Raw genomic sequence first — 24,723 nt, 5'->3', positions numbered from 1 at the left:
AATTCATTTTGTGACCAAAAATACAACCAGAAAAATATGTAGTCATATGAAATTATATCAATTATGCTAATTCACTATGTGAAATTTTGTACAAATTATAATGTACTTGAGCTCTAGAATTTATTTTGAAATTAGTTTAAATGATACATTTCTACACAGAATAGTAGTATAAAGTATGAGTAATTCTTCCCAATTTCTTCCTAATTTCCATGATATTATTATATATATTTAAGTGCAACATGTGCATCATAATTAGTTAATGATGATGAGGTTATTATATTAAGGCAAACAAAGGCTTTTACCACAACCTAATTAAATTACAGGAATCACAATTATTTCCCTGAACCTTTATCTTTACTCTTTGTATGGTTAAAAAGAAATGTCCAGTTTACTGAAAATATTATTACTGAACAAGGTATTTCTAAATTTCACTTATAAATTAAACTATAGATTAATAGCATAATTGAAGTACAGCTTTAGATTCAATCAGTAACCTTTTTTTCTTTTAAGTGCCTAGGAAAGACTAAGTCAAAGTAGTTGTCATTATTATTATTTTTTTTACCTTAGGGCCATGGGATAAGCCAAAAAAAAAACCATGTCAAATTTTACTTCTCGTTATTTTACCTTCAGCTTATTTTAGTTACCATTTCCTCTTTTAGTGATGTTCAGGTATATGCTAACATAGCCAAAATGGCATCACCTAATCATCAGAAGGGGATATTAACTGACTTTGTAGACCTACATATTTAAATAAGAAATAAAGCTTTAAAGAAATCTGTAACAGAGAAAAACAGATTACATACTCATGATGAAAGGGAAAGGCAGAGAAATACGAACAAGCGTAACAAGGCCATTAACTGAGTTTCAGTTGGAGACATAGCCAAAGTCTATTCCTAGAGAAACGCCTGCAGCAGGCTAAGATTTTGTTAGAAATGTACAATGTGCATTGTGATATTAATACACAAACGATTCCCCTTTTGTACCTGTGTGTGACACACATTTTATCATTTGCCCCCTCTACCATTCCATCCTTCAAACACCTATGCTTCTCAAGACTGACTTTCATCCTTGTACTAGAAATCAGTGAAACAGCTGTACAAACTTCTAAAGGAAAGCACTGGATTATGATGGCAGTTCCACAGAAGAGTGCACTTGCCCAAAGCCAAAGGAATAGTAGTTAAGCTTACATGGAGCTAAGTGGAAACAATGAATAAAAAAATGGACTCAATGGAAACCACAACCTTAACAATACAATACTGTGATATGGATAGAAGACAATACTATGGAGTTTCTCAAACCTGGAAAGAGACTGGTGGAGGATGAAGAGAAAAATGGAGGGAAGAAAAGGGCACATGTAACACCACTGCTGCGCGAGCTGCATTGGGTACCAGTTTGCTTCCGGGTCCAATTCAAGGTGTTGGTTATCACCTTTAAAGCCCTACATGGCATGAGGCCAGGTTACCTGAGGGACCACCTCTTCCCCATTACAACAACCCGTCCCACCTGTGCAGAGAGGGCATGCTACGGACCCCGTCTGTAAAAGAATTTCATCTGGCGGGGTCCAGGAAGCGGGCCTTCTCTGCAGTAGCTCCCGCCCTGTGGAACATGCTGCCCTGGAGGTGAGATTGGCCCCATCGCTCCTGGCCTTTCGGCGGAGTCTGAAGACCTGGTTCTGCCGCCTCGCTTGGGGTGGAGAGGGAATAGAGCTACATGGGGATGGTTGTTATAGACCACTCCTCCCACACTTGGACTGTTTTAGATGTTTCATCGCTTGGATTTTTTATTCTTTATTTTTTATTTCTATTTATACTATTTTTACTGTATTTTATTTTTTGTATTATTCTGATGGTTTTAATCACTTGTTGTAAACTGCCCAGAGGCCTCCGATGGGAGGAGATGGGCGGGGATAAATTAGATAGATAAAGAAAGAAAGAAAAAAGAAAACAAAACAACAGAATGAATAAAATTAGATTTGAAAGCACAATCAAATGAAATCACATGTAAAAACAGGATGGGAACACAGAGTAGGAAATGAACAGTTGAGAAGTAAGGAGGCAAAATGTTAGTTGGATGTTTCAAAGTTTAAAACCATTACTAAAATAAGTTTGTATAAATGCTTCTTTCACAATACAGAGGAGCAAATTTAAATCAAACCTTTTCTTGAGTCAGCCTCTGCAAATGGATCCCACATGATAACAAAGCAGACAACATTGTCAGCATGTACTGTTGAACTCTGCAAATTCCAGTTGCCACTGAATGTATCACAGCTGTTAATCCCACCTTCTCAATTACACTCTGGAAAACACTAGGCGAGTGCCGAGTAATTTTACATAATGCCTGTATAAAACAAACTCTGTTTAAATAACTTTAATAAATGTAAATACAAAGTAGTGTCAAGACTCTCAAAATACAGTAGTTTACCACAGTTAAAAACATAATAAAATAATTCCACTCTTGGTTATTAGGTTTTTGAGGAAAAGTGTAAGATTGTAACATCATTTTATTTATTTTTAATAAGTCTATCCTGCTTTCCACCAATGAATCCCACTAAAGTAGACATAAAATGAATGAAATCATTGTTTTTATTATATTTTAACACCAATAGAAGAGAATACCTGTAGCTCAGGGTTGAACTGTGGAGATCTTGGTGCTGTCTGAGCTTGGTTACTTGCTTGCAAACATTTCATTACCCGACTAGGTAACATCATCAATCACAAATCACATTGATGATGTTACCTAGTTGGGCAATGAAACATCTGCAAGCAAACATCCAAGTTCAGAGAGCACCAAGAACTTTATATTTTAACTCTCTGTTAAAATGATGTTTTTTTAATTGTGAAACACTGTTCTCTGAGCAGCATGAAGGATATTCCATAACTAGGAAGGCACCTCCACATAGATTAATTTTTGGAAGCCATGTCACAAAATTAGGTTAACTAACAGAAGCTGCTTGCATTAAACTGATGGGAAAATGAGCACACACTTTCTTTCATACCACAAGTTTTCTTTTTTTAGGGAATCTTAAGAAAGCACTATCTAACATTGCATATAAATGCTATATGTACTGGTAGTACTAAATAGATCATTTTAAAAATATATTTCTATTATAGTAAAACCTCAATTAAATGAACCATTTGAGGCAAGGTGGACCTATTAAACCTAAATGACTTTTACATCCAAATTCATGTGATGTGATGCATCCATTTACATATCTGTTTAATTACATAATTAAACAAATGATGTAAACTGACACACATTGATGCAAATGATATAAAAATGTGAATTATGAAACTACTCCAATAACATACATTATGTTCATTGTTGGCATTGATTTAGAAACAACAGACATTGTCATTATTTGGGGATGAATTCCAACCTAAAATTATGTCCACTGCATCCTAAGTCTGCTGAGTGGAGGTCTGGAGAATTGAGTTTTTACTGCAAATCTTAGGATTTAAAAAAATGTCATGAAAATTATGAACTGAATATCCTCTTAAACAAACAAACAAACAAACAAACAAAAACTTACTGAGATAGCAGTTATTCTCAAAGAATCTATGGTGGAATGCATAAAAAGATACCACAACACAAGTCCAATTTCTCCAGTAATAAATCCTTGAGCGTGAGAAGAGAAAGTAGAGCATACATTTTCAACAATTTTTGCTGCTATATGATTTATAACACGTTCTTCCTAGAAAAGGAAAACATGATTAATTATCATTTATGAGGAGGAAAAAATGTTAAAACATCTATTCAAAGACACAAGAAAATTACATGTGTGGAAAATTCCCCAAACATGTGACTAATTAAGTATGTTATTTCTATTGCACTACAAGGCCAGATTGAAATGATGTTGCTTTATATTCCCATGCCTTAAAATAGCTTCTGCTTATCAGCAATCAAATAATATTAGGATTAGGAACACACTCATGTGTTCTTTATTCCAGCCTTTTTCCATCTTTTGGTCAGTATACAGTGTTAGCAAATACTGTATGGGAAATCTAATAAACTAGAACATAAACAGAACTTTTTTTTTCTCCATCTCACAACAAAGATGAGAGCTGAAAATAGATAAATAAATCCCTTGTCCAAGAGATTTCATTAATGTCCTTTTCGTTAGAAGATTTAAAGCGGAGATACCAGATGCCCTTTTTTACACAAGTACTTATGAATAACAATCCTGTATGTGGATTGATATTTTAATTGATAGCGAAGTTTGACTATCATTTTCTTGTTTGGCATAGTTCATTTCCACTTTAATATTTAAGATTAATTCCAATAACCTTATGCATTCTATTTGTCTCCCCTTCATAAAATAAATAAATAATGAATGAATATAATCCACTGTAGAGCAAAATTATCAGTAAGAAATGGAAAATAAAATACAAGCTTTGCTCCTCTTACATCTATTGCAAAACATTATTTTTACAAATAAAGGTTAAATACCTATATTTAGTTGAAAACTATCTGCATAAAACAATGTTTAAAGTAAAGTAATGTTTTGTTTTAGCTTAATACATCTTTTGAATATCAGGTACATGTTGTTCACAGTACAAACAAAACTATTCAGACTAAATCAAAATGGAATAATTAGTATCAATATTACACAGTACTAACATGTACCATTTGTAAAAATTCTTGCTTCTGTAAAGAAGTTTATTCTTGTATCTGTGTGTGGTGTACTCATATCACATACAGTACATGAATATGGATATTATAGTAACTAGATGACTCTTCATTAAACATTGGTTAGCATTAAAATTATCTTTGCAACTTCAGCTAACTTTTCAAATATTTTGTCTAATATTTGATTAGATTTACATACCAAGCTACACCATTATTTGCTTAAGCACGATTACTGAATATAGTGCTTTGTAAATCACAATAACTATTCACATATTGAACTAGCTAGAATGGCCAGACACACAGAATCACAGAACTGGAAATTCAGCCCCCCTGCTCAGTGCAGGAGTCCAAATTAAAGTGCCCTAACAGATGGCTATCTAGGTAATGCCTAAACACAACATGCAAAGGGTAGCCCTCTGTTTTCTGGGTAATTGGCTTCACTGTTAAATATGCCTTCTTGTAATTTTAATCTATTATTTTATGTCTGGCACTCTGAAATGACAAGATAACAAGTCTTGAACTTTTTCTATACAGCATTCTTTCAGTCTTCGCTTCTGAAGGCTAAATATTCCCAATTTCTTCAGTATCTTTTCACATCTAACCCCTTGATGACACTTTCTGCTCTTCTCCCAACCTATATTATTCTTGTCTGAATCCTTGAAGTGTGCTAGCACTTAGATTGGGTCTAACCAATGCAGAATACAGCAGCATTATTACTTCTGCAATTTGGAAGCCAAACTTTTTTTGATACAGCCTAAAATTGCACTGCAAGTTCAGTTTGAAATCAACTACTATTACCTTTGCACAACTCTATAACCAAGCCAGGTATTTCTCATCCTATATACGTGCTTGATTCCTTTTGTCTCTTAAATTTCATTCTTTTATTTCAAGCCCTTCTCTCTCTCTCTCTCTCTCTCTCTCTCTCATTTAGCAATATTTATGGACCAGCCCAATCATACAGACTCTAGGCAGTGTACAAGAAACAATTAAAATGAACATAGCATTACATTAGAAAGTAAAATGGCTGCTCAAAATCTTCATTCTGGAATGGAGTATTAACTATCATATCCAATTTTGTATCATCTACATATTTGGTACGAACAACATAGTGGAAATATTGTATGTATCTGACAGAAAGATGACCCTGATTTAAGGTGATCCCTTGCCTTCAAGGAAAAGTAGAAAGAGAAAAAATTATAAACATTGTCAACTAAGGGCTTCCAATCACAGCAGAATTGAATCCAAGAGCCTTCTAATTCTTTGCCAATAAATGGGTACTAGTGACATACTGGTATATGTACATGTATTTAAGTATTTTACTGGCAAAAGCTGCCCTCTGAAAAAAGGGCTGCACCCAGACCCTCCCAAAAAAGAGTAGCTACTGATTAAAATGAGGGTAAAATAAAGTATCTTTTTTATAATTAATTGATACCCCCATCTGTATTTATTTATCAAATTTGTAACTGCCCATCTCCTCCCACCAGATATATATAATTAATATATAAAAATACGATATATAAAAATACAATTACAAGTAGACAATAAATATAAATAAAAATAAGATCCAAATGGCAGATGATCTAACTCAGTCCTTTTATGTGACGAGCACTCTAGGGCATTAGCCATGCCTAAATGTGACTACTCCCCTCCCCACCCCAGGCCAGGTGGCAGAGTCAGGTTCCTCCAGAAGGCCAGGAGCGATGGGGCTAACCTCACCTCTGGAGGTAGAATGTTCCAGAGGACAGGAGCTACAACAGAGAAGGTCCACCTCCTGGACCCCACCAAAGGGAATTCTCTTACCGACGGGGCCTGCAACATGCCCCCTCTGCATGATCGGGTGGGACGGGTTGATGTAACAGGGAAAAGGCGGTCCCTCAGGTAGCCTGGCCGCATGCCATGTAGGGCTTTAAAGGTGATAACGAACACCTTGAACTGGACCTGGAAGCAAACTGGTACCCAATGCAGCTTGTGTAGTAGAGGTGTTATATGCACCCTTCTAGGGGCACCAAAAATAGCCCATGTGGCTGCATTCTGGACCAGCTGTAGTTTCCAGATACTCTTCTAGGGTAGCCCCATGTAGAGCACATTACAGTAGTCTATGTGGGAGATAACCAGGGCATGAGTGACTGTTTGAAGGGCCTCTTGTTCCAGGAAAGTGCATAACTGGCGTACAACACGAAGTTGCACGAATGCCCTTCTGGCCACAACTGCCACCTGCTCTTTGAGCAGGAGTCGTGAGTCCAGGAGGACCCCCAGATTACGCACCGCCTCTGTTTGGGGCAGTGCAACCCCATCCAGAACAAAGATGACTATCTCCCAGATATGGAAGAGCCATTAACCCACAGCCACTCCATCTTACCAGGGTTCAGCTGAATATATCAAATATATCAAATATTCTTACATATTCTCTCATATAAATCCCTTGCATATACACATATGCAAAAAAGTATATGCCCACAGCTATGCATTCCCTGCCTCTAGCAGAAATAATAAAAACAGAAGACAGAAGTTATAAATGTGACTAAATAAATAAAAAAAATACAGACAGGATGGAGATTGTGCAGGGGCAACTGCACTGGAAAGGTGAGAGAAAGGGTGAAATAAAACTGGAGGAAGTAAACAAGGGTAAAAGAAGAAAACATCATACCAAAATGAAAATTCACCAGGTGAGCAGTCTTTCCCAAGTTCCTGGTTGCAGCTAATTTTCAAAGGTACCTATATATTGTAAGTGCATTCAGTAATGTCTCATAATGTCCATAGATTTCCACAGCCATTTGTTCCTCCGCCAATTTTTCACAGCTTCTCATTGAATGTAAAATGCCTCCCTCCCCTTTTCACAGACATTATTTGATGGGGAAAAAAAACACCTTGTCTTCCTAATGAGTGAACATAATAGGTAGCAAAGGTGTCTGTAATTCAACTTCTATTTCAGATGGAGCTTCCTGCATACATCAAATAAAACTAGAAAAATATTTATAAAATATTTTGATAATTCAAAGGTTAACAATGTGAATCTTAGTTTAAAAACAGTAATTCAAATTATTTATTTAGGCACAATGCTTCAAACTCAGCATAAATTAAAAAATACATTTTAAATAATCAAATCCAGATAACAGATTATAGCTATTATGATGGTAACAAACCTCAAGCAATGTAAAGCGGTAATTTTGACTATGCAGAAATATACCCTTTAACATTTTTGTAAAATCTATCTATGGCAGCCAATAATGAGATCAAGCATGCCCTAGGACAGATAACTGTAACATATTGGCTGGAAAATGGTCATGGATTGTCACAGTGTTCTAGAAACTCAATGAGCCTTTGTTGTTTATTCGTTTAGTCGCTTCCGACTCTTCGTGACTTCATGGACCAGCCCACGCCAGAGCTTCCTGTCGGTCGTCAACACCCCCAGCTCCCCCAGGGACGAGTCCGTCACCTCTAGAATATCATCCATCCATCTTGCCCTTGGTCGGCCCCTCTTCCTTTTGCCTTCCACTCTCCCTAGCATCAGCATCTTCTCCAGGGTGTCCTGTCTTCTCATTATGTGGCCAAAGTATTTCAGTTTGGCCTTTAATATCATTCCCCCAAGTGAGCAGTCTGGCTTTATTTCCTGGAGGATGGACTGGTTTGATCTTCTTGCAGTCCAAGGCACTCTCAGAATTTTCCTCCAACACCACAGTTCAAAAGCATCGATCTTCCTTCGCTCAGCCTTCCTTATGGTCCAGCTCTCGCAGCCATATGTTACTACGGGGAACACCATTGCTTTAACTATGCGGACCTTTGTTGTCAGTGTGATGTCTCTGCTCTTAACTATTTTATCGAGATTTGTCATTGCTCTTCTCCCAAGGATTAAGCGTCTTCTGATTTCCTGACTGCAGTCAGCATCTGCAGTAATCTTTGCACCTAGAAATACAAAGTCTTTCACTGCTTCTACATTTTCTCCCTCTATTTGCCAGTTATCAAGCAAGCTGGTTGCCATAATCTTGGTTTTTTTGAGGTTTAGCTGCAAACCAGCTTTTGCACTTTCTTCTTTCACCTTCATCATAAGGCTCCTCAGTTCCTCTTCGCTTTCAGCCATCAAAGTGGTATCATCTGCATATCTGAGATTGTTAATGTTTCTTCCAGAGATTTTAACTCCAACCTTGGATTCCTCAAGCCCAGCTTGTCGCATGATGTGTTCTGAATACAAGTTGAATAGGTAGGGTGAGAGTATACAGCCCTGCCGTACTCCTTTCCCAATCCTAAACCAGTCAGTTGTTCCGTGGTCTGTTCTTACTGTTGCTACTTGGTCGTTATACAGATTCTTCAGGAGGCACACAAGATGACTTGGTATCCCCATACCGCTAAGAACTTGCCACAATTTGTTATGGTCCACACAGTCAAAGGCTTTAGAATAGTCAATAAAACAGAAATAGATGTTTTTCTGAAACTCCCTGGCTTTTTCCATTATCCAGCGGATATTGGCAATTTGGTCTCTAGTTCCTCTGCCTTTTCTAAACCCAGCTTGTACATCTGGCAATTCTCGCTCCATGAACTGCTGAAGTCTACCTTGCAGGATCTTGAGCATTACCTTACTGGCATGCGAAATGAGTGCCACTGTTCGATAGTTTGAACATTCTTTAGTGTTTCCTTTTGGTATGGGGATATAAGTTGATTTTTTCCAATCTGATGGCCATTCTTGTGTTTTCCAAATTTGCTGGCATATAGCATGCATTACCTTGACAGCATCATCTTGCAAGATTTTGAACAGTTCCGCTGGGATGCCGTCGTCTCCTGCTGCCTTGTTATTAGCAATGCTTCTTAAGGCCCACTCAACCTCACTCTTCAGGATGTCTGGCTCTAGCTCACTGACCACACCGTCAAAGCTATCCCCGATATTGTTATCCTTCCTATACAGATCTTCCGTATATTCTTGCCACCTTTTCTTGATCTCTTCTTCTTCTGTTAGGTCCTTGCCATCTTTGTTTTTGATCATACCCATTTTTGCCTGGAATTTACCTCCAATGTTTCTAATTTTCTGGAAGAGGTCTCTTGTCCTTCCTATTCTGTTGACTTCTTCCACTTCCGCGCATTGCTTGTTTAAAAATAATTCCTTATCTCTTCTGGCTAACCTCTGGAATTTTGCATTTAATTGGGCATATCTCCCCCTATCACTGTTGCCTTTTGCTTTCCTTCTTTCTTGGGCTACTTCTAGTGTCTCAGCAGACAGCCATTTTGCCTTCTTGGTTTTCTCTTTCTTTGGGATGTATTTTGTTGCTGCCTCCTGAACAATGCTGCCAACTTCTGTCCAGAGTTCTTCCGGGACCCTATCTACTAAGTCCAGTCCCTTAAATCTATTCTTCACCTCCACTGCATATTCCTTAGGAATATTAGTGAGCTCATATCTAGCTGATCTGTGGGTCTTCCCTAATCTCTTTAGTCTGATCCTAAATTGTGCAAGAAGAAGTTCGTGATCTGAACTACAGTCAGCTCCAGGCCTTGTTTTTACCGACTGTACAGATGTCCGCCACCTTTGGCTGCAAAGGATGTAGTCAATCTGATTTCGGTGTTGTCCATCTGGTGAAGTCCATGTATAAAGCCGTCTCTTAGGTTGTTGGAAGAGAGTGTTTGTTATGCAGAGTGAATTGTCTTGGCAAAATTCTATCAGCCTATGTCCTGCTTCATTTTGTTCTCCCAGGCCATACTTACCTGTAATTCGAGGGGTCATTTGACTGCCCACCTTAGCATTCCAGTCTCCTGTGATGAAAATAACATCTCTTTTAGGCGTGTTGTCCAGTAGGTGCTGCAGATCCTCATAGAACTGCTCTACTTCAGCTTCTTCAGCATTTGTGGTTGGGGCGTATATTTGGATCACTGTGATGTTAGATGGCTTGCCCTGAATTCGAATTGAGATCATTCTGTCGTTTTTTGGGTTGTATCCAAGCACTGCTTTAGCCACTTTACTATTAATTATGAAGGCTACTCCATTTCTTCTGTGGTCCTCTTGTCCACAGTAGTAGATCTGGTGGTCATTTGAGGTGAAGTGGCCCATTCCAGTCCATTTCAGTTCACTGACGCCCAGAATGTCTATCTTTAATCTTGACATCTCACCAATAACCACATCCAATTTGCCCTGGCTCATAGATCTTACATTCCAGGTTCCAATGGTGTGTTGATCCTTAGAACATCGGATTCGCCGTTCACCACCAGCACCGTCGGCCGCTAGCCGTCCTTTCGGCTTTGAGCTAGCTGCGTCATCATGTCTGGGGCTAGTTGAGCTCATCCTCTGTTCCTCCCCAGTAGCATTTTGACCATCTTCCGACCTGGGGGTCTCACCTTCCGATGGTATACCGACATATCTCTGGTTGTACTGATCCATTTAGTTTTCACGGCAAGAATACTGGGGTGGGTTGCCATTACCTTCCCCAGGGATCGCATTTAGTCTGACCTCTCTGTCATGACCTTCCCGTCTTGGGTGGCCCTTCACGGTTTAGCTCATGGCATCATTGAGGTGCTCAAGCTCCAGCACCACGACAAGGTAACGATCCTTTGCTGAAGCAATGAGCCTATCAAGCTAATTTAATTTGCTGAAATCTGAGACGGATTTGCTTGAGCCCCTCTGAGGTCTATTATCGAAGAGTATGTAAGCAGAAAGATTGTGCCATATACTGCTTAATTAGTTCTCTGGAAAGGATGTTTGAATATACTAATGTTTGGTTGATTATCCTGGAGCACTCCACTTGTCATATTATGATCATATGATTTATGTTAGTGGCAAAAGTGTACCCATAAAACATAACTGTATCACCTTCACCCTTCAGCAAAGGATCGTTACCTTGTCGTGGTGCTGGAGCTTGAGCACCTCAATGATGCCATGAGCTAAACTGTGAAGGGCCACCCAAGACGGGAAGGTCATGACAGAGAGGTCAGACTAAATGCGATCCCTGGGGAAGGTAATGGCAACCCACCCCAGTATTCTTGCCATGAAAACTAAATGGATCAGTACAACCAGAGATATGTCGGTATACCATCGGAAGATGAGACCCCCAGGTCGGAAGATGGTCAAAATGCTACTGGGGAGGAACAGAGGATGAGTTCAACTAGCCCCAGATGTGATGACGCAGCTAGCTCAAAGCCGAAAGGACGGCTAGCGGCCGACGGTGCTGGTGGTGAAGGGCGAATCCGATGTTCTAAGGATCAACACACCATTGGAACCTGGAATGTAAGATCTATGAGCCAGGGCAAATTGGATGTGGTTATTGGTGAGATGTCAAGATTAAAGACAGACATTTTGGGCGTCAGTGAACTGAAATGGACTGGAATGGGCCACTTCACATCAAATGACCACCAGATCTACGACTGTGGACAAGAGGACCACAGAAGAAATGGAGTAGCCTTCATAATTAATAGTAAAGTGGCTAGAGCAGTGCTTGGATACAATCCAAAAAACGATAGAATGATCTCAATTCGAATTCAGGGCAAGCCATCTACCATCACCGTGATCCAAATATATGCCCCAACCACAGATGCTGAAGAAGCTGAAGTAGAGCAGTTCTATGAGGATCTGCAGCACCTACTGGACAACACACCTAAAAGAGATGTTATTTTCATCACAGGAGACTGGAATGCTAAGGTGGGCAGTCAAATGACACCTGGAATTACAGGTAAGCATGGCCTGGGAGAACAAAACGAAGCAGGACATAGGCTGATAGAATTTTGCCAAGACAACTCACTCTGCATAACAAACACTCTCTTCCAACAACCTAAGAGACAGCTTTATACATGGACTTCGCCAGATGGACAACACCAAGATCAGATTGACTACATCCTTTGCAGCCAAAGGTGGCGGACATCTATACAGTCAGTAAAAACAAGACCTGGAGCTGACTGTAGTTCCGATCACGAAGTTCTTCTTGCACAATTTAGGATCAGACTAAAGAGATTAGGGAAGACCCACAGATCAGCTAGATATGAGCTCACTAATATTCCTAAGGAATATACAGTGGAGGTGAAGAATAGATTTAAGGGACTGGACTTAGTAGATAGGGTCCCGGAAGAACTATGGACAGAGGTTCGCAACATTGTTCAGGAGGCGGCAACAAAATACATCCCAAAGAAAGAGAAAACCAAGAAGGCAAAATGGCTGTCTGCTGAGACACTAGAAGTAGCCCAAGAAAGAAGGAAAGCAAAAGGCAACAGTGATAGGGGGAGATATGCCCAATTAAATGCAAAATTCCAGAGGTTAGCCAGAAGAGATAAGGAATTATTTTTAAACAAGCAATGCGCGGAAGTGGAGGAAGACAATAGAATAGGAAGGACATGAGACCTCTTCCAGAAAATTAAAAACATCGGAGGTAAATTCCAGGCCAAAATGGGTATGATCAAAAACAACAATGGCAGGGACCTAACAGAAGAAGAAGAGATCAAGAAAAGGTGGCAAGAATATATGGAAGACCTGTATAGGAAGGATAACAATATCGGGGATAGCTTTGACAGTGTGGTCAGTGAGCTAGAGCCAGACATCCTGAAGAGTGAGGTTGAATGGGCCTTAAGAAGCATTGCTAATAACAAGGCAGCAGAAGATGACGGCATCCCAGCTGAACTGTTCAAAATCTTGCAAGATGATGCTGTCAAGGTAATGCATGCTATATGCCAGCAAATTTGGAAAACACAAGAATGGCCATCAGACTGGAAAAAATCAACTTATATCCCCATACCAAAAAAGGGAAACACGAAAGAATGTTCAAACTATCGAACAGTGGCACTCATTTCACATGCCAGAAAGGTAATGCTCAAGATCCTGCAAGGCAGACTTCAGCAATTCATGGAGAATTGCCAGATGCACAAGCTGGGTTTAGAAAAGGCAGAGGAACTAGAGACCAAATTGCCAATATCCGCTGGATAATGGAAAAAGCCAGGGAGTTTCAGAAAAACATCTATTTCTGTTTTATTGACTATTCTAAAGCCTTTGACTGTGTGGACCATAACAAATTGTGGCAAGTTCTTAGTGGTATGGGGATACCAAGTCATCTTGTCTGCCTCCTGAAGAATCTGTATAACGACCAAGTAGCAACAGTAAGAACAGACCACGGAACAACGGACTGGTTTAAGATTGGGAAAGGAGTACGGCAGGGCTGTATACTCTCACCCTACCTATTCAACTTGTATGCAGAACACATCATGCGACATGCTGGGCTTGAGGAATCCAAGGCTGGAGTTAAAATCGCTGGAAGAAACATTAACAATCTCAGATATGCAGATGATACCACTTTGATGGCTGAAAGTAAAGAGGAACTGAGGAGCCTTATGATGAAGGTGACAGAAGAAAGTGCAAAAGCTGGCTTGCAGCTAAACCTCAAAAAAAACCAAGATTATGGCAACCAGCTTGATTGATAACTAGCAAATAGAGGGAGAAAACGTAGAGGCAGTGAAAGACTTGGTATTTCTAGGTGCAAAGATTACTGCAGATGCTGACTGCAGTCAGGAAAGCAGAAGACGCTTAATCCTTGGGAGAAGAGCAATGACAAATCTTGATAAAATAGTTAAGAGCAGAGACATCACACTTACAACAAAGGCCCGCATAGTTAAAGCAAAGGTGTTCCCCATAGTAACATATGGCTGCGAGAGCTGGACCATAAGGAAGGCTGAACGAAGGAAGATCGATGCTTTTGAACTGTGGTGTTGGAGGAAAATTCTGAGAATGCCTTGGACTGAAAGAAGATCAAACCAGTCCATCCTCCAGGAAATAAAGCCAGACTGCTCACTTGAGGGAATGATATTAAAGGCAAAACTGAAATACTTTGGCCACATCATGAGAAGACAGGACACCCTGGAGAAGATGCTGATGCTAGGGAGAGTGGAGGGCAAAAGGAAGAGGGGCCAACCAAGGACAAGGTGTATGGATGATATTCTAGAGGTGACGGACTCGTCCCTGGGGGAGCTGGGGGTGTTGACGACTGACAGGAAGCTCTGGCGTGGGCTGGTCCATGAAGTCACGAAGAGTCGGAAGCGACTAAACGAATAAACAACAAATTACCTTCACCAAACCTTCAATCTCTCCCATACAGGATAAACTATTTTCCAATATAGATGGATTAGAAAAATACAACAATTATAGCAATAGATGGTGTTTTATTCTAAAATCTACGTCTTATTAAATAACCGTAGGCTAAACAAAAGTAGATATATTCAAAACAATCACATAAAAGAGAACAACTTGTTAAATAATTATCTACTATCATTTAGATAATAAGAAATTAAAATACTAAAAGAAATGCCTTAGTCTTCTTTTCATATCTAGCACCAACCCACATTCATATTGTTGTGGTCTAGTCATCCTGTCACTTCAGACTCTTTATGACCCAATGGATATCATTTTGCCCGGACTATCTGTCAAAAATAGCTTATTTGATATCTTAGAAGTTCATGCTTGTACCATAACAACATGGTAATATCTAGCCACAAGGTCTTCTGTCAGCTTCTTCTGTCATGCCCTCAATTTTTCCAGGCATCAGGATCTTCAGTGATGCAGTGAAGTGACTCTTGCCTTAGTGTTATGTACCTAAAATATTGAAGCTTTAGCTTCATTAATAATGATTGTGAGCAGCTTTACAGCATCAAGTGCTGAATGATTTGCTCTTATTGTAGACCATGGTATTCTCAACAATACTCTCTACCACAATTAAGGGGCATATTTTTTTAAAAAATCAACTTTTCTTATAGTCCAGTATTACCTGTGACAGAACCTTAAGGATTTTTTATTGAGCAACAGACCTGCTTTTGCATTCACTTCTTTCATCTTAAACAAGAAATGTCTTACGTCTTCCTCACTTCCAGCTATCAAAGCAGTTTCACCAGCACATTAATGGGCTGCGGTGGCTCAGTGGTTAGGAAGCTGAGTCAGAGGACCATTAAGGTCAGCAGCTCAGCAATTCGAAATCTGAGAGCGCAAGCCACGTGACAGAGTGAGCTCCCGCCAACTTGTCCCAGTTCCTGCTAACCTAGCAGTTTGAAAGCATGCAAATGCAAGTAGATAAATAGGTACCACTTCGGTGGAAAAATAACAGGGACATGAAAGGAGCCCCTTCAGGTGTCCCCTGGGCAATGGTGACATCACCAGCAAATCCTTTCAACACAGAAGCACCTTGGTAGGTCCTTCTGACACACACACACACACACACAAAACCCCAGCACATTTGAGGTGCTTGTTTCACTTGGCTATTGAAATTCCAAATTCTATTTCTTCTAATGCAGAATCTCATAATATATTTTGCATGTAAGTTAATTAAGGTGACAGGAAACAACCTTGGTGCATTCTTTTCCATATTCTGAACCTTTTAGTTGCTTCATATTCTGCTTTAACTATTGCTTCCTGGCCATCATACAAATTCTTCAAAAGACAAATGAGGCAGCCCTGTTCACCCGTATTATTTACAGCTATCCACAACTGGTTGTTGTCAAAAGCTTTTGTATAATCAGTAAAATAGACTGAGTGGTAGGGAAGTGGCTCCGTATCACTGCCTCTATGAATTGAATAACCTGCAAGAGAAAATTTGACCTGGAAGCCCAGGCACTATACTATAGCAGAAAGTCTTGACCTATGTAGTGAGATACCCTAGGCTATGAATATACAATTGGAAGCCAGTCATCTATATAAGGGAACAGTGATACTTAGCAGGTGGTGAAACACAACAAAAGGAACTGTATAAACATTTGGAGTATGGAGAAGTCAAATGGTAAAACACAAATTTGGTAAACAGACCCATCTATTGTATAACAAAGAGGAGCAATGCTGGAGTACTACTGATATGTGAATGTTTGCATTCTGGGAATTTGCTCCTGTAACATATTGGTACTTGAGAGCTCAGCCACTCCAAGCCATAAGGCCAAAAGTCAGATGATGGCATCAGGAGGACAAGGTATATTAACAAATGGCTCTCAGGAATTTACATGAAACGATAAAGACTAAAAAGAAAAAAGAAAATAACAGATTTTGATAAAACAGAAGAACTATCAACTCAAGGCTGAAAGTGTTAATACTATGATGGTTGCAAATAACCTGAATGGGAGCCATGTGGTACACAATTGTGTAAATCAGTGTAAATCACTGCAATGAAGAAATTAAGATAGACCTCATTATTTTCATGTATAGGCAGCTGATGAATACTGTATGTACCTAAATTTCACTGCTTCCTTATTTTGATTTTATTGCAGGCTAGAGATTGTAGAGAGATGGAGCGCTGCTAACTCCAGCATTAGAGAGAAGGTACTCCACTGCTTCCTTGTTCTTTCTTTGGATTTTGTTCTTTCTTGAGAAAATTGTTCTTTATTTTTTATTCCTTACTTTGAATAAAAGATAGTATTTGAATTTTCAAAATTATTATTCCAAATAAAATAGAGTGGGAGGCACCATGGGCAACTAAAGAATAGTAAAGTACTTACTTCTTTTTTCCTTTGGTGATTTTTAAAATCATTTTCCAGTACTCGAGAACCTAATCTCCCTATTCCCATTGGTTTAATATCCTGATATTTGTGATTGTGTTATCCATAGTTGAGGTCCAGCTGAAAACATGAAAGTAATAAAGTGGGATGATCTATTTAGATCAGTTTACCAAAGGAGATTAGTTTAGCCAGATAAGGTTTAGAATTCCTCCTTCAATGGTCTTATTCAATGAGTCAGCCATGAAGACAAAACAAAGAATGTTAAGAAATAAAGAACATTTCTCCAAGTATAATTCTATTTGGAATGGGTGACTTCAGTGGACAGCTAATATGCCTCTAGTGAACATTACAAGGAGGCAGGAGAAAGCCCAATAATGAATAATTTCTCCCAGAATTTGTCTAGACAGATAAAATGAATAAAATGGTAGCAAAGCTTCTTATATGTTTATAGACAGATGTAAGTAAGATGGAGGTAAGCTTCTTGGAGGTTCTGAACATCGCTTACCACCCAGGTAAAGATAGACTTCACTACAGAACGAAACTCTTCGATGTCTAAGAAGATAACCACTTCACTGTGCACCTTGCTTTGATGTTTTAAAAAGCACTTCTTTTTCCTTATGAGAGACTTCAGGTTTTTTAAAACTCGTATTAGGACACTATCTCAGTTGCTTGAGCTTTCTTCATCAATCATTTCTCTGTTTCTTTATTATTTTTCTTTTCATTTATATCTGTCATGAGTACTGATGATGAGCAGGAGGGGGCCTCTATCCAGGGGGGAAAACGCATGCGTAGTACTGAGGAGTTAAGCAGCCATTCAAAGAGACACAGATCAGACCCGCCTTAACTTTTGGGGTTTATCTGTCTGGGTTTTTCCCACGCTTCTTCAGTTTGTTAGGATTTTCTGTCTATGTAGCAGTAATAAAACACTAGAGACCTATTCCTTGTCTCAGCGTGGTTCCTGGCTGTTAGGACATCAATCCTAACAAGCTCTCTACTCCCACTGAAAGAGGGAGGAACAAAAAAAAAAAAGGAAGAGACATTTGGGAAAATGTCTTCGGAAAACCAGGAAATTTGGCAGGCCATCCAACAACTGGCAGCAGCACTGCAACAACAACATCAACAAATAGATCTTCAGATCAACACGTTACAAGCAGCCATGCTACAGCAGTTACAACAACCAGCTCCGATTAACCCACAACCGGTGCCAGCAGCAGCAGCAGCAGCTCCACCAGTAGTCTTGAGATCCCAGGGCAGTCTACCAGAGAAGCTTGGAGGAGAAGCAGGACAGCTGAGAACCTTTCTCACACAGTGCACAATGTTTCTCAACAGCAGACCGGCAGAGTTTCCCACAGACAGAACCAGAGTCACCTTCATTTTAAGTCTGCTAAAGGGCCCAGCAGCCAAATGGGCTATTCCCATGGTGGAGAACAATGACCCAATTCTCAATGACTACCAGAATTTTCTGGCAGGGTTCCGAGCACACTTTGACGACCCAATCAGAGATGTCACTGCCAGCTGGACAATTCAGAAGCTCAAGCAAGGCAACAAAAGAGTGGGAATCTACATTGCTGATTTCAAGCTGTTAGCAGGAGATCTGGACTGGAATGAGAGTGCCTTGAAAGACCAATTCAAACAGGGGCTGGATGAAGAAATTAAAAATGAATTAGTGCGCCAGGGAACACTAGCTACCCTAGAAGGTTTATATCAGCTGTCTGTGGTTGTAGACGCCAGGCTAGAAATTCTCAGACAGATGCAGCCAGGGAGAAACAGGGGCCTCAGAGCGCTTCCAGGATTTCCAGCTCTCTCCGCAGCATCTCTTTACTCAGGACCGGAGAAGCCGATGCAGATCGGGGCGAGCAGGAGGCTTATTTCCGAGGCTGAGAGACCGAGAAGGAGAGAGAGAGCCCTCTGTTTCTACTGCAGAGTCCAGGGGCACATGGTGAGAGCTTGCCCAGCGAGAAGCCAAGCAAATTCCGTAAGAGCCACAGGGCAAGCAGCAGAACCAAGAGCCACCTCCACCTTGACTTCCAAACAGGGAAACTCCGTTGCTCTCCCTCCACAGAGCTCAGCAGGGAGACCATAAATCAATTATGAAGGACTCATTCCGAGGATTCCAGGCAATCCTTTTACTACTTACCAGTCATAATGCAGATAAACCCAGAACACCAGGTCAAGCTAGAGGCCCTCGTGGATTCCGGAGCTTCCACCAATTTTATTGATGTACAGACTGTACAAGGCCTCAACATCCCGACCATAGAATTGCCACGTCCCATAGAAATGGAGACCATTGACGGCCAGCCCCTCATGGCAGGGCCGATTAGAAGGTTCACAGAACCTTTGCAACTAACAACGGGAGACCACAATGAGTGGATCCAACTTTATGTTACTGCATCACTTAATGTGCCTATAGTCCTGGGCACACCTTGGCTGAAGATCCACAACCCATTGTTGAACTGGACTACGGGAGCAATCTCCTTCCCAGCTAAGGAATGCCAGCACCATAAGATTCAAGCCGCTCTCCTCTCTCCAGCAACCAACACAGTCACAGAAGCAAGGGGGGGGGTCCAGTTGCCAGCCAAGTATGCAGATTTTGCAGATATTTTCAGCGAACAAGAGGCCACAGCACTACCTCCCCATAGGGACTGTGATTGCACGATTGAGTTGATACCAGGAGCCAAGATTCCAGCAAGAAAACAATATCCCATGTCCCCCAAGGAACTAGCCACCTTAAAGGATTACTTGGATTCTAATCTCCAAAAGGGTTTCATCCAACCATCTGCTTCCCCAGCGTCTACTCCTACCTTTTTCGTACCAAAGAAGCCTGACCCGTTGGAACTGGCAGCTCAAGAGGCACCCATGAGAGTGGTGTGTGATTTCAGCTCCCTCAATAAGGTCACGGTAAAGGAAAATTACCCACTCCCCCTAATATCTGATCTGCTGGATCGCTTACAGAAAGCACGCATTTTTACTAGGTTGGACCTCAGGAATGCGTACAATCTGATCCGGATGAAAGAGGGGCATGAATATCTGACTGCCTTCGATACCAGGTTTGGTAAATTTGAGTACCTTGTTTTGCCCTTTGGCTTGTCTAATGCAGGAGCCATATTTTCCCGATTTATGAATCAAATTTTCTCTGGTTTACTAGATAAGTATCTGGTCATTTACCTTGTTGTTGTTTATTCATTCAGTCGCTTCCGACTCTTCGTGACTTCATGGACCAGCCCACACCAGAGCTTCCTGTCGGTCGTCAACACCCCCAGCTCCCCCAGGGACGAGTCCGTCACCTCTAGAATATCATCCATCCACCTTGCCCTTGGTCGGCCCCTCTTCCTTTTGCCCTCCACTCTTCCTAGCATCAGCATCTTCTCCAGGGTGTCCTGTCTTCTCATTGTGTGGCCAAAGTATTTCAGTTTTGCCTTTAATATCATTCCCTCAAGTGAGCAGTCTGGCTTTATTTCCTGGAGGATGGACTGGTTTGATCTTCTTGCAGTCCAAGGCACTCTCAGAATTTTCCTCCAACACCACAGTTCCAAAGCATCGATCTTCCTTCGCTCAGCCTTCCTTATGGTCCAGCTCTCGCACCCATATGTTACTACGGGGAACACCATTGCTTTGACTATGCGGACCTTTGTTGTCAGTGTGATGTCTCTGCTCTTAACTATTTTATCGAGATTGGTCATTGCTCTTCTCCCAAGGATTAAGCGTCTTCTGATTTCCTGACTGCAGTCAGCATCTGCAGTAATCTTCGCACCTAGAAATACAAAGTCTTTCACTGCTTCTACATTTTCTCCCTCTATTTGCCAGTTATCGATCAAGCTGGTTGCCATAATCTTGGTTTTTTTGAGGTTTAGTTGCAAGCCAGCTTTTGCACTTTCTTCTGTCACCTTCATCATAAGGCTCCTCAGTTCCTCTTCGCTTTCAGCCATCAAAGTGGTATCATCTGCATATCTGAGATTGTTAATGTTTCTTCCAGCGATTTTAACTCCAGCCTTGGATTCCTCAAGCCCAGCATGTGGCATGATGTGTTCTGCGTACAAGTTGAATAGGTAGGGTGAGAGGATACAGCCCTGCCGTACTCCTTTCCCAATCTTAAACCAGTCTGTTGTTCTGTGGTCTGTTCTTACTGTTGCTACTTGGTCGTTATACAGATTCTTCAGGAGGCATACAAGATGACTTGGTATCCCCATACCACTAAGAACTTGCCACAATTTGTTATGGCCCACACAGTCAAAGGCTTTAGAATAGTCAATAAAACAGAAATAGATGTTTTTCTGAAACTCCCTGGCTTTTTCCATTATCCAGCGGATATTGGCAATTTGGTCTCTAGTTCCTCTGCCTTTTCTAAACCCAGCTTGTGCATCTGGCAATTCTCGTTCCATGAATTGCTGAAGTCTGCCTTGCAGGATCTTGAGCATTACCTTACTGGCATGTGAAATGAGTGCCACTGTTCGATAGTTTGAACATTCTTTAGTGTTTCCCTTTTTTGGTATGGGGATATAAGTTGATTTTTTCCAGTCAGATGGCCATTCTTGTGTTTTCCAAATTTGCTGGCATATAGCATGCATTACCTTGACAGCATCATCTTGCAAGATTTTGAACAGTTCCGCTGGGATGCCATCATCTCCTGTTGCCTTATTAGCAATGCTTCTTAAGGCCCATTCAACCTCACTCTTCAGGATGTCTGGCTCTAGCTCACTGACAACACCGTCAAAGCTATCCCCGATATTGTTATCCTTCCTATACAGGTCTTCCGTATATTCTTGCCACCTTTTCTTGATCTCTTCTTCTTCTGTTAGGTCCCTGCCATCGTTGTTTTTGATCATACCCATTTTTGCCTGGAATTTACCTCCGATGTTTTTAATTTTCTGGAAGAGGTCTCTTGTCCTTCCTATTCTATTGTCTTCTTCCACTTCTGCGCATTGCTTGTTTAAAAATAATTCCTTATCTCTTCTGGCTAACCTCTGGAATTTTGCATTTAATTGGGCATATCTCCCCCTATCACTGTTGCCTTTTGCTTTCCTTCTTTCTTGGGCTACTTCTAGTGTCTCAGCAGACAGCCATTTTGCCTTCTTGGTTTTCTCTTTCTTTGGGATGTATTTTGTTGCCGCCTCCTGAACAATGTTGCGAACTTAAGTCCATAGTTCTTCCGGGACCCTATCTACTAAGTCCAGTCCCTTAAATCGATTCTACCCCTCCGCTGCATATTCCTTAGGAATATTAGTGAGCTCATATCTAGCTGATCTGTGGGTCTTCCCTAATCTCTTTAGTCTGATCCTAAATTGTGCAAGAAGAAGTTCGTGATCTGAACTACAGTCAGCTCCAGGTCTTGTTTTTACCGACTGTACAGATGTCCGCCACCTTTGGCTGCAAAGGATGTAGTCAATCTGATCTTGGTGTTGTCCATCTGGTGAAGTCCATGTATAAAGCCGTCTTCTTAGGTTGTTGGAAGAGAGTGTTTGTTATGCAGAGTGAGTTGTCTTGGCAAAATTCTATCAGCCTATGTCCTGCTTCGTTTTTTCTCCCAGGCCATACTTACCTGTAATTCCAGGTGTCATTTGACTGCCCACCTTAGCATTCCAGTCTCCTGTGATGAAAATAACATCTCTTTTAGGCGTGTTGTCCAGTAGGTGCTGCAGATCCTCATAGAACTGCTCTACTTCAGCTTCTTCAGCATCTGTGGTTGGGGCATATATTTGGATCACGGTGATGGTAGAGGGCTTGCCCTGAATTTGAATTGAGATCATTCTATCGTTTTTTGGATTGTATCCAAGCACTGCTTTAGCCACTTTACTATTAATTATGAAGGCTACTCCATTTCCTCTGTGGTCCTCTTGTCCACAGTTGTAGATCTGGTGGTCATTTGAGGTGAAGTGGCCCATTCCAGTCCATTTCAGTTCACTGATGCCCAAAATGTCTATCTTTAATCTTGACATCTCACCAATAACCACATCCAATTTGCCCTGGCTCATAGATCTTACATTCCAGGTTCCAATGGTGTGTTGATCCTTAGAACATCGGATTCGCCCTTCACCACCAGCACCGTCGGCCGCTAGCCGTCCTTTCGGCTTTGAGCTAGCTCCGTCATCACGTCTGGGGCTAGTTGAACTCATCCTCTGTTCCTCCCCAGTAGCATCTGTTCCTCCCCAGTAGCATTTTGACCATCTTCCGACCTGGGGGTCTCATCTTCCGATGGTATACCGATATATCTCTGGTTGCACCGATCCATTTAGTTTTCATGGCAAGAATACTGGGGTGGGTTGCCATTACCTTCCCCAGGGATCGCATTTAGTCTGACCTCTCTGTCATGACCTTCCTGTCTTGGGTGGCCCTTCACGGTTTAGCTGATGGCATCATTGAGGTGCTCAAGCTCCAGCACCATGACAAGGTAACGATCCTTTGCTGAAGGGTCATTTATCTAGATGACATATTAATATTCTGTGAGTATGCTACAACTCATGTAACCCATGTACGTAGTGTCTTACAAAGACTGAGAGAGAACAAGCTGTTCGCCAAGCTAGAGAAGTGTGCCTTTGATTTAACTGAATTACATTTCCTGGGCTATAAAATATCAACAGAAGGCATATCCATGGATCCTTCTACGGTCCAGGCAATTCTCTCTTGGCAACCCCCCCGAAATGTGAAAGAGGTACAAAGATTTCTAGGGTTCTGCAATATTTACAGGAGATTCATAAATAAATTTAGTGACAGGGCTAAACCCCTCACACAGCTTTTGAAGAAAGGATCAAAATTCATTTTGGGGGAGAGGGAGCAAGCAGCCTTCCAAGAATTTAAGCAGCTCTTTGCATCCCAGCCGCTTTTAAAGCACCCTGATCCCACGAAGCAATTCATACTGCATTCAGATGCTTCAGATATTGCTATTGGTGCGGTTTTATTGCAATATACAAACAAAACAGAGAATACATTGCTCCCTTGTGCATTTTTCTCCCGCACGCTCTCACCAGCAGAGAGAAACTATGATGTTTTTAACAAGGAGTTGCTAGCAATTAAAGCAGCATTTCAAGAGTGGAGGCACTGGCTAGAAGGTGCAACCTTTCCTGTGAAAGTTTGCACCGATCACAAGAATTTACAGCTTCTACAAAACACCAGATCCCTCACCCCATGCCAAATCAGATGGAGCCAGTTTTTCTCCTGTTTCAATTTTGTTATTTCCTATGTTCCCGGGGTACAGAACCGTTTGACAGATGCCCTGTCTCAATCCACTCAGGCAACCCCCGCTACTCACCAGGAGGTACAGGCTACTATAGTACAACTTCACAACTTTCAGCAGTCTATGAGGGGGAACCAGACAGGTTTTAGCAGCAGGCAGACAAGCAGAGGACCTATTTATAAGAGTCAGAGCTCAGCAGCAACAGGACCCATATGCCAGGGCCAGGATGGATGACCTCCAGAGGGGCCCGCAAGACACTGCCTCCCCCTTTAATGTGGAGGCAGGAATCCTCTGGCATAGCGGGCGATTATACATTCCCCCCTCATTGAGGGAAGAAGTACTGAGACTTTGCCATGACCATCAAACGGCAGGCCACGGAGGTGTTTTCAAAACTCTCCATAGAGCTCTGAGAGACTACTGGTGGCCTAAGATGACTGCAGACAAAAAGGGTTACGTTGCTTCTTGTCATACCTGTAGATGAGTCAAGCCTCTCCCAGGGAAGCCTACAG

At 41.1% G+C, this 24,723-nt stretch overlaps 1 protein-coding gene across 1 annotated transcript in view; it reads right to left on the bottom strand.

Moving 5' to 3' along the window:
* ULK4 (unc-51 like kinase 4) overlaps nt 1–24,723 on the bottom strand; it is a 214,459-nt gene that overhangs the window by 139,553 nt on the left and 50,183 nt on the right. Inside the window, exons 19-20 of the mRNA XM_063304147.1 lie at nt 3,530–3,691; nt 2,155–2,337 (exon numbers count right to left, since the gene is read on the bottom strand). Coding sequence (XP_063160217.1) covers nt 2,155–2,337; nt 3,530–3,691 — 345 coding nt within the window. The remainder of the gene's footprint in view (nt 1–2,154; nt 2,338–3,529; nt 3,692–24,723) is intronic.

Source organism: Candoia aspera, chromosome 4, assembly GCF_035149785.1.
Source record: "Candoia aspera isolate rCanAsp1 chromosome 4, rCanAsp1.hap2, whole genome shotgun sequence".
NCBI classification, from domain to species: Eukaryota; Metazoa; Chordata; class Lepidosauria; order Squamata; family Boidae; genus Candoia; species Candoia aspera.
This window is presented reverse-complemented; position numbering and strand designations above follow the sequence as displayed.